This window comes from Penicillium alfredii, assembly GCF_028826965.1.
Source record: "Penicillium alfredii strain IBT 34128 chromosome Unknown utg000005l_segment0_segment0, whole genome shotgun sequence".
Taxonomy (NCBI): Eukaryota; Fungi; Ascomycota; class Eurotiomycetes; order Eurotiales; family Aspergillaceae; genus Penicillium; species Penicillium alfredii.
In genome coordinates, this window is record NW_026622702.1 from 1,854,438 (window position 1) to 1,871,385 (window position 16,948).

A 16,948-nucleotide genomic window follows, 5' to 3' on the forward strand; every position below is an offset into this window, starting at 1 on the left:
CCCCTTTACCGGCAACCACCACGGGTGATCAGCCCCCAGAAATCTCGCTGTGGGATCGATTTCGAGTCCATTTCCACATGAGGCCGCCTGAAGATGACGAGCCCCAGTCGTGGTGGATTGCATCAACGGCGATCCCTCTTGTGGCCGCGGCCACAGGCCCGCTGGCTAATGTCATGTCCATCGTGGCACTGGTCATGCCGTGGAGGAGCAATATCATCTCTACTGAGGAAGGACCTGCTGGCAACATCATCCAGAAGGGCTACCCCGATCCCCGTTGGTAAGTGAGAACTCTTGGGTACTCAGAGGCCGGGCCAGGACTAACACTACCGCCAGGACCACTGCGCTTAATGCCGTCTCGCTGGTCTGCGGCGTGGTGGGGAATGTATTTCTGTTGTTCAATTTCACGCAGACAGTACGCTATATCATCGCGCTGCCGGTGACGATCATTCTATGGTTTTTGGCCACGGGCATCGTGAGTAAATGATCCATCTCTTGATTTTAATCGGTCTCCTATCTAACGATTTGCATAGCTGGGCGGAATTACTGCCGCCATGTCTGTATACAGTCCTCCAACTGCCCCAGATCAAATATTCTCACAGGCATACTGGAGTGCCGTCATCGCAGCGATCCTCTACTTCATTCTGAGCATCATCCTGATGATCAACATGCTGGGATATTTCCTTGGTCGATACCCACAACATTTTTCTCTCACTGACGACCAGCGCACGCTGATCTTACAGATGACTGCATTTGTAATGTGGCTGCTGATCGGTGCGGCGATCTTCCAGCGAGTGCTAGGCATCTCGTTTGCCGACGCCTTGTACTTTTGCGACGTCACAGTCCTGACCCTCGGGTTTGGAGACATAACTGCCCACACGGCCGTCGGAAGAGGCCTGATCTGGCCGTATGCAGTCATCGGGATTATCATGCTTGGTCTGGTCGTGGGCAGTATCCATCAATTTGCTCGGGAGGTGCATTATGACAATGTGGTCCGGAAGCACATTGAAGAGAAACGACAGTCGACTTTCAATCGATCAATTAACCTTGAGGAACTCCATGCCGCTCGCGAGAATCCATCAAATGGCGGAAAAGATGTGCCCGCTCCGGTCCTTCTTCGAGACGGGTCCGTGACCGCCCACTATAAGCATCACAGCCACCAGCCTATCCGCAATGCCTTGCGGGCGAGCCGTCGACCCAAGCTATTGGTCATGCGAGAGGAAAAGGACAGGTTCGTGGCGATGCGCGCTATCCAGTACGAGACCATGCGATTCCGTCGTTGGAACGACCTGATCCTCAGCGTGATAGCGTTTGGCATAGTGTGGACCTGCGGCGCGGTAGTATTTTGGCAGCTGGAAGAGATCAGCTACTTTGAGGGGCTGTATTTCTGTTTCTGTTCGCTGATCACCATCGGGTATGGCGACTTCACGCCTCAGTCCAACGCGGGCCGGCCGTTCTTCGTGCTGTGGTCGCTCATTGCCATTCCCACCATGACCATGCTCATCTCGCAGATGAGCGACACCGTCGTGGCCAGTTTCAAGCATGCCACCGACAAAGTCGGTGACTATGTCGTCCTGCCGCAGTCGGGGAAGTATAGAGCCTTTCTGGACCACTTCCCGCGCATCCAGCAGGCCGTCCAGCGCCGCCAGGAAAAGAAACGAGTGAAGCGCGGATTCCAGGTCGGTGCTGAGGCGGACGAGGAGGCCGAACCAGAAACCAATAGACCGTCATCCACTAGTGGACCCAAAGAAGTTGACCAGCAGCATAGCAGTCACAATGACCCATCCCATGATCATCCGCACCGCACAATCGAAGAACTCGCCCGCGATCCTGGTCCCTCCCCCTTCGAGCTAGCCCAGCAGCTAGCCTTCGCCATCCGTCGCACGACGCACGACGCAGTCGACAGCCAGCACAAACGGTACAGCTATGAAGAATGGGCCGAGTTCACTCGTCTCATCCAATTTACCGATCCACAGACGCGACCATCCTCGTACTCGACGAGTCAGCCGCGCGGAGGCGAAGGCTGCGTGTCAGTGGATTCAGACGAATACGGGGTCCTCAACTGGGACTGGATTGGCGAGAATAGCCCGTTGTTGGCCAAGCAGAGTGAGCCGGAGTGGATCCTGGATCGGCTGTGCGAGAGCCTGATCCGGTATGTGTCGACTCAAGAGCAGAGTCGCGCCACCGGTGCTAGAGGTGTTGATGCGGAAGAGGCGACATTGAGGAAAGAAAAGGATCTTGGGTAGGTCGAGGAAGACCCGTAGTTTTTGTACATGTATTTTGCTAGGATATACCCCCTTGTTGGTTGCTTCATCAGGATCAATCAGTGTCCATACGATGATCACCGTCTCTCAGCCCTCAAGCTTGTTGTCTCCGCAATCCGACCCACTTGCCCCTCGGTGACTCTATCTTGGAGCCTGCTGCAGCTACGTCAATATAAGACAGAACTCGAGATTCTGGAAGTGAGCCGGAAAAACCCAGTCCAAAGCAAGGCAAAACCAAAGCAAACCAGCCCCTCCCCCAAGATCCATCCAGGATGACATCGAACATCCCCGAAATCCTACTCCTCTGCATGGACGCAGCCTTCATAACAGCCTTCCACGAAGCACTGGCAAGCCAATGGCCAGACGCCAGCCCAGCCGCAGTAAAAGTAACCCTGATAAACGAGCGCCTGAACTCGCTGTCGGCAGACACCAAATTCGACCTGATAGTGTCCCCGGCCAACTCATACGGCCGCCTGGACGGCGCCTTCGACCACGCCATCTCCAAGGCATTTGCACCGCACGATGACTACCACGCACTGACGCGCACCGCACAGGAAACCCTCTATGAGAAATGGCGCGGGTTTGCCCCGCCGGGGACGTGCACGCTCGTCGAGTTCCCTGCGGCGCTGGCGCAGAATGCGCGCGGCTGTCGCTGGGTCGGGCTGTGTCCGACGATGCGCGAGCCCGAGGATGCGCGGTGGAATCGTGAGGTCGTTTATGAGTGTGTGTGGAGTCTGCTGTGTGAGGTTGAGGGCTGGAATCGGAAGACCACTGGTGATGATCCTGGGCGTCGGATTGGGACTGTTTTGATGTCGCCGTTGGCGGCGGGCGTGGGGAAGGTTAGTAACGAGCGGTGGGCGGCGCAGACGGTGTTGGCGTTGAAGCATTTTGTTGAAGCTGTTGAGAATCCCCGGAGATGGGGGCAGTTGCAGTGGGGGACTATTGAACGCGTTGGGGACGAGATTAATGATACTTGGAAGAAGACGTAGTTAGGTCTTTCTTCTGAAGAGAGAATCATAAAATCTGAGCAATGTCTATTACTACTTTCTATGTACTCGTCGTCTATATATATTTGTGTAGCCAGTGCCTTTCAGCGTCTATATCAGCCAGGCCCACATTCACGGGGTATCTCCTCTTCTTGTTTCTTGGATGTTTATTTGGGCGCCGCAGCTTTCCAGAACAACCAGCCAAAGGCCGCGACAAACTTCATACCCGCAGCCATCCACAGCGCAGACTGCATACCGCCAGAGCTCCGGCTCAGCCAGCCGCCAACAATAGCGCCAATTAGCAATGAGACGACACTGCCGACGCGACGGTTGCGCTTGACATTGGCAGTCGGCTTCTGCAGCAGCTTCGGGTCCGAGGCAATATCAAAGTAGACGCTGGTGAGGACAACGGTCGGGATCTCATTGTAGCCCAGGGATCGGCTGCAGGTCATGCCGCCGGCCGACTGGAAGGCCACCAAGGCGATGGGGATGAGTTCGAGGAAGAGCGGCCCGCCCGACAGCGACATGTCGGCCGGGGTATGCGGGATCAAGTCGGCCTCGATCAGCGCGACGGCGATGATGATCAGAATGGTCTGGGCGAGGAACGAGAGGAAGAGCGTGCAGCGACGGAGGGCGCCGGCGCGTCGCATCGCATTCGAGAAGATCAGCGCCCCCACAAAGAAGGATGCGATCGAGACCAGCGACTTCAGCCAGCCCCAGGGCTTGTTGGCCGGCTGGTTGGATGCGCCCAGGCCGAGAAAGATGGTGTTTCCTGTTTGAATATCCCTCGGTTAGTTCATGCGATTGGGAATCTTTTTCTTTTCGACTTCTTCTCGTTCGGGAGGGGCCCCGGGTTCTCCCCCCCTCCCCTTGCAGCAGATGAATCATACCGGTTTGCATTCCGAGGAAGCAGGACCACGCATTGTAGGCGCTGCTATCGCACAGCCCTGTCAGGAAACAGAGCAGCAGACACACCAGGTCGGCATAAGAGGGAGTGAGGTTCTCCTTCCAGCGGCGCGCGATGCTCGACTCGGTCTTGGGTTGTCGCTCCGGAGAGGGGCTGGCCTCCAGATCAGGGGCAGCTGGGGGATGCGCTGGTTTTTCCATTGTGCCTCGAGCGCGCCGTAAATGCGCAGTTCACAGTTGAAAAAAAGAGCGTCAAAGGGGGAGAAAAACACCAAAGAAGAAACGGAACCAAAAAATAAAAGAAATTGCGGCAACCCAATTTTTAAGGCTTCCGACCCGCATGCGGTCAGCCCTGTACTCTATTTTTTTGGACTCTACATACAGTAGTTTTCGAAATCAGCTATGCCATAATACACCTGCTACTTGATTCGGAGAAAATAATCCCTCCTGTTTAGTTCACCGCTTTATACTTCCCGCAGTATAGGTGTCGTAATTTAGGCATACATGTATTCAACAGCCAACGTTTAACTGAGGGTCGCTTGTTACGGGGTAAACCCGGGCGAGACCTGATTTGTAAGGCTCCCACCGGGAGGACTCGGCACACAGACGATCATCCTCCCCCGAAACACTCCCGATTCACCTGATGGATATACAAATAAAACTCCGTCAAGGTGAATCGGAAGAAGTTCGCTTTCTTCAAGATTCAGTCTTGTGATTCTTACCCACAACCTGTTACCATCTTCTTGCCTAGCATCATTCCCCTTAACATCGCTGAAAAGTGCAGACTTCACAGTAAATTGCTATTTCACATCAAATTATATCATAAATCTTTGGCTGCTGAGTGGTAGCTATTTTAATTACTCACTAAATGACCCCTACTGACCCATCAAAAACGAACTGGCATCATCAATATGATAATTCATCCTAGTGATTTTACTGTATTCTATTGCGCCACAATAGAACCTGCTACTTCGTCAACCAATCAGTTAAAACTCTATACCACAAGCTCCTAGGAACACTCCTTTTGGTACCCGGGCCCAAACCATTCTATTGCACTAGCAGACTGTCAACTGAAAACGCACTGGGATACATTTGAATGTGCATCGCTGCATCCAGTATAGTTCGTACCCTTGTGTAGTATATATGACAAGTGCCGATCTATATCCTATCCAGGACCACTGGCACCTTTCCCATAGCGAACTGAGGTGACGGAGAAAAGCAAATTTCCAGATGCACTTTCGACCATTGCGTGCGCATATCGGATTTGCGCCTCGCTCAATGTTCCCATCTGCGAGATCTGGCGAAGTTCATCCCGGAGCTGGGACTCGACGTCAAAGACCAGACGCAAGGTGATGTCCTTGGCGAGAGCGGATGAGACTGATAAAGTCTGCTTTAAATACTCGACAATGTTAAGTATATGGGCGCCTTGAGTCACAGCCGCTCGCTTCTCCTTGTCGAAGGAAAATAGATCATTGACAAGGATGTTATGGTCACTGATCAAGCCACTAATATGACGAAGTGGATCTATCTGTTCCTGGCGTAGGTCCAGGTCATTGCCGAATCTTACCGCTGCTAAGATATGGCTACAAAATGTCAATATCGGTCTGCATCGCAATCAGGATGTGATAGAAACGTACTCTATGGCAATATCAGTCGCGCGGTAATCAAGGTAGTCTCGCAAGTCCTTGAATTCATTTCTTTGATGGGTACGAGTAAAGAAGATGAAATCTGCGAATTTCTCTAGCATAGTTTGTGTCAAAGCTCCTGGTAGATCAAGAAGCTTTGATGTCAACTTCAATTTCGCGCAGATTTCATTCCCCGGCAGGTCTTCAAGCCCTCGGGAAACTCGAAGGAGAGAATGTGTGATATCGTCGACTACGGTCGAACCCTGAAATTATGACTCGTGTTACTCACTGGAGCTTTGCTTGATCGAAGTATTCACCTGCTTACCGCTTCTTCTGGGTAATATTCCACGACGTCTGCACGAGTCAGGTCAAAAAATTATATATCTCAATTTCATTGGGTGGGAAACTAACCGTCGTGCGTCCAAAGAAGCAACCATAATTTGCTTATAAATTCGACTCTCTCACAGGGTGCATTTGGTATCATGTAGATCACGGCATCAACCGTAGTCCGGACGATCAGGCTTTCCTTTGGTGTCAGTGGCTGCTCGCCAGCCATGCGACAGTATCCTTCCGGCACCTTTTTGCCTCGCTGAATGCTGAGCGCTCGGACCTCTTGCATAAATCGTTCACACGATAGCTGAATCTCTTTCCAATACTTGCATTGCCGAGCGGCCGGGAATGAGGATGGCCAGGGAAGATCCCATTCTGATGGTTGGATTATCACGCTATGCGAGGGATGGCCTTTTTTGTTGATGGCGTCAGAGTTGAGAAAGGTAAACTCGTCGCATTGTTTGGGGGCTGAGGTGCCATAAGTAAGGCCCGTTGGGATATACGAAAATGAGATGGGTTTGGCCATTTTTAGTTCAAAAAGACGACAAACAACAATATTTGGTTCACTCTGGCTATTCAAAGCTGAGACTGAGAGAGCTTTTTATATGTCGTATGTACGACTCAATGACATATTAAACCCAAGCACGAGAGTAAAGATAATCATGTTGCCATCACCAAAGCCTATGACTATAAAGCACGTCGACGTATTGGGAGCCACGGTAACCCTTTTTGACTGATAGCCAATTCATCATATTCAAGAATCACGCAAATCAATAGAGGCTTAAGCCTTAGAATAAAGCTCTGAGACGCTGGAAGGCAAAAAGGGAAAGTTACACCAAAGCAAGTCGCTACTTGAATCCGTGTGCAGATTATTTTGCGTCTATATCAGACGTGGTGGCACGCCTAACAAGACTTCGATTGGCACAAACTATATTAAACTTTTGCTAAGGAATGCAACCTGCTTAATTTGCTCACATGAGATCGAAACGGGAAATATTGGTCACATGTTATTACGGATATGCCGTAGTCTAATCAGAAAGAATCCCAACAAAACGACTAGGTTAGTGATTCGGATGGAGGAATTTGAATAGAGATATGGGATTACATAAGAGATTAAAATAAGGGTTATAGCTTCTATTTATACTTCAGTCCTTACGCACAGATCTCAATACACCGATGAAGGAAGATTTCTGTCTATATCGCCACATAGAAGAATTGATCTAAGTCTTCCTTCTTTTGCGTCATCGTGCTTTAGCGGGCAATCGGTTGAGAGGACAGCACTAGAAGAGGGGGTACCCCAAAAACAGTGCATAGTAAAGAGTGAGGACCATCAATACGTGATCGTTTTAGCGTAGACTAGGTGCTCAGTAGATGCCTTGGATCACCTTTGAGTAATCAGTTTATATGACGCAGATATATTTACCGCTATAAAACGGCACCTGTTCGCTTCTTAATCGCCGAAATATTGGATTTTCAACCCGGTATGACGGAAATGACCCTGGGCACTCTCTTCTTTCGCACCAACCCTACTGATACACCATTCAAGAAAGACATCAAATCCCTGACCGGGGTCTTTCTAATGGTACTAGTACAACCATTGAAGCTTGTTTTTATTAGAAGCATAGATACTCGATGCTTTCGCAGCTAAACAAATTCACATTTAGCATTTAATATTTAATTAATCCCAACCACATCCGGATCTATAGTGGTGTCAATACTAAGGCTCATCATAGTGCAAATTCTTTTAGGTCTGTAACTTCTAGTCAATCTATACCGTTTCACTGATGGTGCATGTCGCTTCCACGAGCTCTCGCTTGCTTTTTAGGTTAAATTTGTTGAGCTTAGGGTCAAGGCATTTACCCGTGCAATCCTTAGAAAGTCTTCGACAGACTCCTAAATTAGACTCGTTAGTTATTAAAGGTCTATAACCCTTCGATAATAATAATATAATTCCTTTATCTCTATCTAGTTTGAAAATTCACCTCCTTTATTAATCTATCGCGTATAGCGAAGTATCAATAAAACGAGGACCCAAATCGATAAAAGTCTATAACTAAATAATAGTTACCGGCGTCGCCTTAATCGTCTTTTTAAAACCTCTATCGAAACTACTAAACTCGCTTCGTATTCGTAATTAGTTCTCGTTTAATATCCTCGCTAAGAGATATTAATATCAGAAGAAAGCGAATTGGCTACTAAGGACCCTCCTCTATTTTTTTTTTTAATTTAATTAGCGAAATTGTTGAATAATTAATAAATAAAGAGAGAAATTTTCGTATCGGTGGGAATTTTCGTATCGGTGGGAATTTTCGTATTGGGGTAGGGGGCCACAGCTCCCTAGTATGTATATATAATATTATTAGAAAAAAACCTTACGCTCTAATTAGCTAACGAGACTACCCCTCCTTTATTCTTAAAAATCGGATGGGGGTCCTAGGGGGCTGCCGCCCCCTATTGTATATATATAGAGAGATAGAAAATAGATCTTTATTATATTATATTAAACCTTACGCTTAAAATACTAGCCGTAGGCGGGGTCTAAAAATTACCTTTACGCCGAAGCTACGCGACGCAACAAACTAGGAGCCTCTCGATATATAGAAATTGCGCCTATACTGAAGCTATGCTCCGCATCTCTTCGGCGTCTTACCGGCCAGCTAAGGCTGGGGGTCCGGGGGCCGCCGTGCCCACTGGTATTTATCTTGTTTTCCATGAAATTGATCTACACAGGTTATTACTGTATAGGGAAAGTATAGAAATGGTGTGTTATATGCGGTGGGGGGCCTTGGAACTTTGCTTATGTAGAATCAAATATTAAATAGAATAAATTGCAGGGAAAGTAGGAACTAAACTGTATTCCGAACCAAATATAATAATATCATAATATAATAACAACATGGACGAGAGAGAGATAAACTATTTCAAAGACGGCGAGCCTTGTGTCCTTCAAGGCCCCCCCACCTCCCCGAGTCATTCGGTTTTACAACAACAATCGGCCCCCAATTTCTTTTCTTTTTGTTTCGCTCCATCTTTTTCTTTTTCTGGTATTTTTCAAGAAGTTACATATATATGCTCACATACATCACAAGAGGGAGCGTTGCCCCCCGTTCCTGACTCCCTCACAGTGAACCATGTCCTTTTCGATAGAGTGGAAACCCCCAATGGAGTGGAAACTGCCGGCAGAGTGGAAATCCCCAGCAGAGTTGAGACTTCCAGCAGGTTGGAAACTTCCTGGCTGGAAGACCCTGGTGGTCCATTTAATAGCAGCCAGTATCAGTCTCTATCTCCTGGTTTCGTTATCCTTCTCTACAGCTCCGATCAGTCTTCCGAGCCATATCACGCCCGACGACCTCCACTCTTCATCTTCCTTGAACTTGACTGGCACCCATAGTCTCGGCAATTCCAGCGCCGGTTTCAACGCCAGCACCAAAGCCAGTCCCGTGGCCAGTCCGATATCTAGCCCCAGTGCCAGCCCAAGTCCACTCAAGAGCCGCTACGCCATTGGCACCTTTTTAGGCGCCCACTGGGATAAGAAAGAGGGCGATACCGACTATTCAGATTGGTATTTCGTGGGAGCGCGGATCCTAACCTACCAATTCATGCATTCTCCCATTACAAAGTTGAAGACCCCGATTCCATTCATCATCCTCGTGAGCAAGGACGTGTCAGAAAGCAAGCGCGAGCGACTCAGGCGCGACGGCGCAACCGTCGTCGAAGTCGAGCACATCCAGCATAACTTCTCCGACCAGATCGGCAAGCCGAGCTGGAAAGAGACATTCACCAAAATGCGCCTATTCGACCCGAAAGTCATGCCCTATGAGAAGGTCCTGATGGTCGATACTGACATGGTCATCACACGCCCCATCGACAATCTATTCTTGGACCGCAACACCGCGCTCCAACCATCGCGCCGAAATGGAACAAAAGAACAAAAGTCAGCGCTCCTGTCGCACCACCGCAAATTTCCGGCTTCCTATGCCTACTGGACGGCGCCAGAAACAATGGACTGGGACCATCCATTCCCCTTCACCAATGAGGACGGGGCAATCAAGGAGTTTAACAGCGCCTTGGCCATGTATACGCCCAACGAGGCTATCTTTCAATATTACATGGATCTGATCGCGAAGCCGGATAGCTTCCCATTCTGGGGCCTTCCAGACCAAAACTTGCTCAACTATGCCCATCGTTTGGATGGGCCGCTGCCGTGGCAGCAGCTCGAACCCTCGTGGTATATCAACTGGGTTAACCCCAACGATCTGGAGGGCGAGGTGGCTATTTTCCACATCAAGTACTGGAACATGGAGTACCCTCATCCCCTGGTTCGGGAATATGCCTTGAGTCGGAGATGGGAAATGGAGGGATATTGGCTGGCCAAGGAGGGCAAACCACACGCCAAATGGGCCAGCAACAGTGTACTGGGTGATATATAATCTTCTGTTGATCTATTTTGGTTAGAAATGTAAATAACTTAGCGGGGTTAATGCATTCAGCGGGTTTTTGTTTTTAAGAAGGTTGGCTCTAAATCGAAACATTCTAGTAGTACAGGGAGCTAGTAGGTGTATGGAACCTGGATATCTTGCAATTCCCTAGATGAAGAACGACATGTCTAGATATGATATTTATATGAGGCCTTTCTAGATGACACAAAGGGCAAAAGGTTAAAATGATAATATAACTTTGAAATCGCTCAACGATTCACCGATGAGACACTCTTCTTGGAGTCCAGCTCCGCCTTGCTATACAAAGCACACCCGATCACCACCAAAACAATCCCGAACCCCGTTTGGATGTTGAACTCGAAATCGCCCATAATAAAGATCCCCAGAACAAGGGTCAGGGTCTGGCGAAGATTGCCAGAAACCGTGACAGCAAGAGCCCCGGCGACTTTGTTGGTCTCAAAGGAGGCGATATTCAAGAGGAATGCAACAACGCCGTTGAGAACCAGCAGTGCGATCGTACTGGTCGCTTTTAGAGGAGATTCGTCTTTTGCGACGCCCAATAATGCCTGGCTGAACACGGAAAACTCGCCCGCCAAAGCTCCAATCACTGCGGTTTGGATGGTTGAATAGATCGACATTCGGTAGAGGAGTTCCATTGATCCCAGCTCGAGGGTGCCGGTCATTAGTTGGTTGGTGGCAACAATCTATTCTCAGGTTAGTTCATTCTATTTTAAAAAAAATTGAAGACTTGGGGGTCTTCATACCTTGATGACACCGAGAACCACCCCGATCCCCGAAACAATCAATCCCAGATAAGAATAATTGAAATCCCCCTTGGCCGTTAACCCAGCACCCAGGATAATTGGGATGAGAGAGATATAGGTTGCCGTCGAGTAGGAGCGCGAATACCAGAACCGGTAGATAAAAACAGTGAAAATCGGCGAGGTATTGCGCAGAATCTGGAAGAGCGCCAGACTAACGAGCGCAAGAGACCAGTTGGAAAAGAAAATATTCACGCTGAAAAGCACCGAGTATACAACCAAGATCAAGTGGTCTCTCGTGGAGAGCGTTGATAGCTTGAAGTAGCCGAGCATCCACACCATAAACGCGCCGAGTGCTGAGAATGCGCCGTGCAGTGTAGTGAGAAGCCAAGGGCAGTTGAACTGGACGATTTAAATACGTGAGTGCCTGATCTTTGTCCTTGACTTTTGTAGACCGGAACTTGCTCACCTTCTGCAGCACGAACTTATTGTGGATCGTTAATGCCATCGCAAACACTAAGTAGGCGCCGAGCCAGGCATATTTAACTCTTGCGGGTGTTTCATACTCCGACTGGACGACGGGGCTGAGTTGGAGAGCCTCTTTCTGGTAGGCCTCCTTGTCCTCGACGCTCAGCGTCGAGGATGATAGGGAGGTTCGAGGGGATGACTGAGCTGACTCTGAGAGTAATCTCATGCCCACCTCCTCGGATTCATGACTTGGGGCCATTGTTCACAACGAGACCGGGCAAGGGATTGCACTGCGATGTATACTGGAAGAATGTCTAGAGCAAAGCCGGGGAAGGTTGAAGCAAAGAGAACGGGAAGGCCCCCGGGGTTGGAGGAGTCTAATATTAGCCCGGTCAATTCGTTTGTCAAGTTTTAATCCTTCATATTGGAATTCTGTTTATCGTTCTGGTTGCACGACTCGCATTTCCACTAGACTTCGCCCCGAGAAACTTGGGGCTAAACCCGGCCCCCCATCAGAGTTTAGTCTAAGATACGGGAAATTGGGGCCAAGCTAAAAATACAGATAATTGAAACCGAGGATTTTCTACGTATTGATTGTTTTCCCGCCATTCGAACATGGCACGAGTCATTTGGGGACCTAATGGTCCAATAACCCTAACCCAAGGCGTTCGCTGCCTGAGTGGGGGCCTTACATGTGCATAAGTTGCAGACTTGCAGGCTATCGTGGACGCCTTACACTAGGGTATTACATACATTTTGAATCTTTTTTTTTTTTTCTGCTCAAGGTTACAGATCGGTTTACTTGGCTATGTAACTAATCCTTTAGCTTCGAGTGGCTTATTTTTAGAAAGAGCTGAGTTGTATTTAGTGAGCAGTGCTTATAAGATGAAGGATTTGATTTCTATGTATTTTTTTTTTAAATATTCTTCTACATATTCTTCTATATATTAATCTACATATCAATAAGCTACATCTGAATCAGATAAGACAATCATCGGCGTGGGGTTCGATTAAAAAATATGGTAAGACCGGAAGGATCCGTGATCGGCTTGTGGATATAGACACCTTAGCTTGATATATGATTTCATGCCTCGCTAAATCTAGATTTTTGCTGTAAGCGTAAATCATTTCTGTCTCCCTTTGATTTGAATCTTTGTTTCTACACCCGTTGTGGTATTAGTGTGGCCCTGAGGTATACATCTTCGGCTCTGTGTGGGTTACATGATAGCACACTCTCGCGAGTTAATCTAGATCCAAGTCCGTCCTTCTTGGTGGCTGTAGCTTTTCTATTTTTCCATGTTATATCTCTCAATTGAAACAGGGTTAAGCGAGGATAGTTGCATAGGCTTTTCTCTTCTGTCTAGGAAGCCAATACTCTTTGTGAAAGAGGCTCTCTAAGCCTGGCTGAGGTCATTTAACCACATTTCATTTTCTGATAAATTCTAATGATACATCCATCGACTCAGAGAGCCATCCCGAGAAGAGCGAGATGTACAATGACCGAGGGCAACGGGCTGTTGACATCAACGGTTATAATTTCCGGTCATACCATCCTTGCAATTCAAACTCTCGATTGCCACTGAATGTATATTCTAGTCCAGTCGAGTATCGACCTAGTCCAGCTCATGCTCCAAGTATGAAAACAAAGGCAAGCTTGGTGGCAACTATCCCCCATGCCGGGATTCCATGGGATCACCCCAGTCCATCCACCGTTCGAGGCTATCTCTCATCGACCAGCAGACTAGAAGGACAGAGAATCAGTGGCGTCGATGAATGCATCCCAATGGCGAGTGCGGAGAAGCACCCACGGTGGTGGTGAGTGTCGTCGTCATAATGGGTCATCGCATAGTCTCCCGCCACCGACACTCTGAATCTCATAAATATAGATGCTCGGCCAGTTCCTCTACACACATTTTTGATTGGAACAAAATCGGGAATTTGACAGACTAATAACCATTTTCTGGGATTTCCAGCAAAAACACTTGGTACGTCTCCCTCTTCATCCCTTCTACCTCACACCGGAGAAGATGTGAGAAAGAGGATGGCGACTGGGATTGGGTGTCTGTTGGGAAAGATGGCTGGGTTGACCATGCCCTGAATGGATAGGACACCATGCCTTCCTCAAAAACAGACACCGCGGTGCGCTACCCCGAAAGCGACGACCAGAAACGCCGCCTGCGCAACGTCACCCAGGACCAGAAAGCCGTGTCGCAGATGCAGGCCGAGGCCGGCTCTGGCAAGCAGAAGGCCGACAACAGCACTAGCTGGGCTCCGGGCCAGCTGCTGGGCACACACATGGATGATGCCGGCAACCCCGTACCGGACCCAGCGTCGTTTGGCGATGGAGCCAAGGCGAAGAAGAACAAGGAGGATCAGGATGCGGACCTGTACGAGGCCATGACGGCAGACTTTGACTAGGTGATCAAAGATCAAAAATGTGTATTTAGGCAGTTCCAGATTGTGTATACGCCATGAGGAAATCGAGCATCCGATCGTTGATCGCGGAGGTGCCCGTAGTGCTCGTAGGCCATTGCTATGGCAACGCATCGACACACTCCTCTTCCCCAACATTGAGAACTGCATCTTCAGTCAATTGTCATTTCGCCCAATTTCGAATCTGGAGATTGTCTAAGTGTTTGATTTCTCCTCAGTTTCGATTCCCAGCATTGCATTCCGTAGCATGCCCCGGTGAACTCGAGCCGGCTCTGTTTACTTTCTCCCGTGGGCCATGAACACTTGAACTTCCCAAGGAAACAACGCGCAACAGTACCGACCCCCCTTTCGCTCTTTTATTTGTTCTTTTCCCTCTTTTTCTACATCCAAACTGTTCCCTTTTTCTCTTTTCCTTTTCTTGTGTTGATTCCATTCGTTGCATGTACAATCATCTCCTTGACCGACGACGCGACGCCGTCACCGTTTGTGTACAGTTATTGAGGGACTACAGCAGGGATATGGCGCTAGATCCGCGCTTTTATCAACACATCGGCCAGAGCACTGGGCCTGGTTCGATCTCCTCGGCCACTTCTTCCGAATCCTCCGCCGTCACCGGTATCACGACCCCCAGCGTGATCTCGACTTTTGCATCCGCTGCCACCCTCCGATCTACGGCATCAAGCCCGTCTCTTCGCGCCCGAGAGAGTATTTCAGTCCCGGCTGGTCGCCAAGATGGAATCGCGAGTCCTGCGCCAGGCGGTAACGTGCGCGTCGTGGTGCGAGTTCGCAAGTTTCTCCATCGAGGTAGGTGACAGTGGAGGATTGCAGTGCGATAGGATATACTCGGGTGATATCAAAAAGACGTGTCCCTGACATGTGGTTGCAGAAATCCAACGCAAGGCGCAATGCCTGATCTCAATGGATCCCCATACACAAATGACCAGCCTCCACGCCCCCGAACGAAGCCCTGGCGATCAAGGAAAACCCAAGTCGCAGTCCCGTGGCAAGGTTTTGGAGGAAAAGTCGTTCACCTTTGATAACTCCTTCTGGTCGCATAACGAGGAGGACGAACATTACGCCCATCAGGAAGATGTGTACAACTGCCTCGGCGAAGAGTTTCTGGACCACAACTTTGAAGGATACCACACCTGCATTTTCGCCTATGGGCAGACGGGTTCAGGCAAGAGTTACACGATGATGGGCACACCAGAGCAGCCGGGATTGATTCCTCGGACCTGCGAAGACCTGTTTCAGCGCATTGAAAGCTCGCCCTCCCCTGATATCAGCTACAATGTTCGGGTGTCCTACTTCGAGGTATATAACGAGCATGTTCGTGATCTCTTGGTGCCCCGGACCGACCCACCACATTACCTTCGCATCCGAGAGTCCCCGTCGGAGGGCCCATATGTCAAAGACCTGACCGAGGTCACTGCGAAGAACTATAATGAATTGATGAAATACATGCGAAAGGGTGATGTATCCCGTACCACCGCGAGCACGAAGATGAACGACACCTCGTCTCGATCTCATGCGGTCTTTACCATTACATTGAAACAAATCCACCACGACCTATCAACAGATGAGACGACTGAACGTACGGCGCGCATCCGGCTGGTTGATCTAGCAGGTTCCGAGCGTGCTAAATCTACCGAAGCGACAGGCCAGCGTCTTCGCGAGGGCTCGAATATCAACAAGTCGCTCACTACTTTGGGCCGGGTTATCGCAGCTCTGGCCGATCCAAAGAAAAGTCGAGGGGGGGCGTGGAGGCCGAAAGGCTAAGGAATTGGTGCCATACCGTGACTCAATCCTGACCTGGCTGTTGAAGGACAGTTTGGGTGGCAACTCGAAGACCGCCATGATTGCCTGTATCGCCCCGGCAGACTACGAAGAGACCTTGTCCACACTACGGTACGCAGACCAGGCAAAGCATATCCGGACCCGGGCGCAAATCAACCAAGACCATATCTCGGCAGCCGAACGCGACCAGCAGATCGCAGAGATGGCAGAAACCATTCGCACCCTGCAGCTCAGTGTGAGCCAAGCTACCGCCAGTCAGCGCGCGACTGAGACCCAGGATGAACGGCTTGAGGAGTATCAGCAAAAGGTGGACAAAATGCAACGACTTATGGAAGAGACCAAGATGGTCAGCGAGTGCAAGATTCGGCAGTTGCAGACAGAGAACGAAGCGTTGCGCATGCACCTGAAACTGGCTCTTGAAAGCCTCAAGAACCCAATCCCGCCAATCAATATTGCGCAAAGACAACCGAGTCTCGCCTCGTTGGCGGAAGAAGAGCAGCCATCGCACCGCGACCAGGAAAACCGCGAAGGGTCGCCTGCTTTTGATGAAGAGCTCGAAACAGAGGTGTGGGAGGATGACGATACTGTCACCGGAGATATCAGCGAGCGGGACGCACATCAAATGCAGGAACGCATGCAAGATCTACTGGGCGACCTGAGTGTCTTCAAGCGAAAACTGGCCTCGGACCACGAACGGTTCCGTCGCAATGAGAAACTCGAGGTTCGCAAACGAAGCGCATTGGGAACGATTCTCACCAATAATCGCTAGGCTTGGATGATTATTTTTGTTTTTGTGTTAGCGGCGCACTGGATTTGGTGTTGGCGGTGCAGTCTTTGTCTGCTCTTTGATGGGACCGGGGGTCATGAAGTCCCGAGGAATGTTCTTCGGAGGGTAGCCGTTGGGTTTTCTTTCGTTCTTTGTTTGGTAGCGAGCAGGCCTTC

The 16,948-nt window shown here is 49.6% G+C and overlaps 8 protein-coding genes across 8 annotated transcripts; 5 read left to right on the plus strand and 3 right to left on the minus strand.

Annotated features, from left to right (window-relative positions):
• Positions 1-77: 77 nt before the first annotated feature.
• On the plus strand, positions 78-2,243 carry NUU61_004114 (potassium channel family protein; the record flags this gene model as incomplete). The annotated part of the gene is made up of 3 exons (XM_056654696.1): positions 78-277; positions 334-472; positions 531-2,243. The coding sequence occupies 3 exons, from the start codon at positions 78-80 to the stop codon at positions 2,241-2,243; spliced, it is 2,052 nt and encodes a 683-aa protein (XP_056512723.1).
• Positions 2,244-2,533: 290 nt separating this feature from the next.
• On the plus strand, positions 2,534-3,250 carry NUU61_004115 (uncharacterized protein; the record flags this gene model as incomplete). The annotated part of the gene is made up of 1 exon (XM_056654697.1): positions 2,534-3,250. The coding sequence occupies one exon, from the start codon at positions 2,534-2,536 to the stop codon at positions 3,248-3,250; it is 717 nt and encodes a 238-aa protein (XP_056512724.1).
• Positions 3,251-3,414: 164 nt separating this feature from the next.
• On the minus strand, positions 3,415-4,354 carry NUU61_004116 (YoaK family protein; the record flags this gene model as incomplete). The annotated part of the gene is made up of 2 exons (XM_056654698.1): positions 3,415-4,019; positions 4,138-4,354. 2 exons carry the CDS (start codon positions 4,352-4,354, stop codon positions 3,415-3,417), a joined length of 822 nt encoding a protein of 273 aa, XP_056512725.1.
• Positions 4,355-5,318: 964 nt separating this feature from the next.
• Positions 5,319-6,634, minus strand: NUU61_004117 (uncharacterized protein; the record flags this gene model as incomplete). The annotated part of the gene is made up of 4 exons (XM_056654699.1): positions 5,319-5,736; positions 5,791-6,041; positions 6,104-6,132; positions 6,190-6,634. 4 exons carry the CDS (start codon positions 6,632-6,634, stop codon positions 5,319-5,321), a joined length of 1,143 nt encoding a protein of 380 aa, XP_056512726.1.
• Positions 6,635-9,239: 2,605 nt separating this feature from the next.
• Positions 9,240-10,538, plus strand: NUU61_004118 (uncharacterized protein; the record flags this gene model as incomplete). The annotated part of the gene is made up of 1 exon (XM_056654700.1): positions 9,240-10,538. The coding sequence occupies one exon, from the start codon at positions 9,240-9,242 to the stop codon at positions 10,536-10,538; it is 1,299 nt and encodes a 432-aa protein (XP_056512727.1).
• Positions 10,539-10,795: 257 nt separating this feature from the next.
• NUU61_004119 (uncharacterized protein) lies at positions 10,796-12,035 on the minus strand (the record flags this gene model as incomplete). Its single annotated transcript, XM_056654701.1, has 3 exons — positions 10,796-11,251; positions 11,312-11,710; positions 11,778-12,035. 3 exons carry the CDS (start codon positions 12,033-12,035, stop codon positions 10,796-10,798), a joined length of 1,113 nt encoding a protein of 370 aa, XP_056512728.1.
• A 1,853-nt stretch (positions 12,036-13,888) lies between these two features.
• Positions 13,889-14,194, plus strand: NUU61_004120 (uncharacterized protein; the record flags this gene model as incomplete). Its single annotated transcript, XM_056654702.1, has 1 exon — positions 13,889-14,194. One exon carries the CDS (start codon positions 13,889-13,891, stop codon positions 14,192-14,194), a length of 306 nt encoding a protein of 101 aa, XP_056512729.1.
• Positions 14,195-14,727: 533 nt separating this feature from the next.
• NUU61_004121 (kinesin-3 family protein uncB) lies at positions 14,728-16,775 on the plus strand (the record flags this gene model as incomplete). Its single annotated transcript, XM_056654703.1, is given in 3 exon segments — positions 14,728-15,013; positions 15,096-15,925; positions 15,936-16,775. The coding sequence occupies 3 exon segments, from the start codon at positions 14,728-14,730 to the stop codon at positions 16,773-16,775; spliced, it is 1,956 nt and encodes a 651-aa protein (XP_056512730.1).
• Between the last annotated feature and the right edge of the window lie 173 nt (positions 16,776-16,948).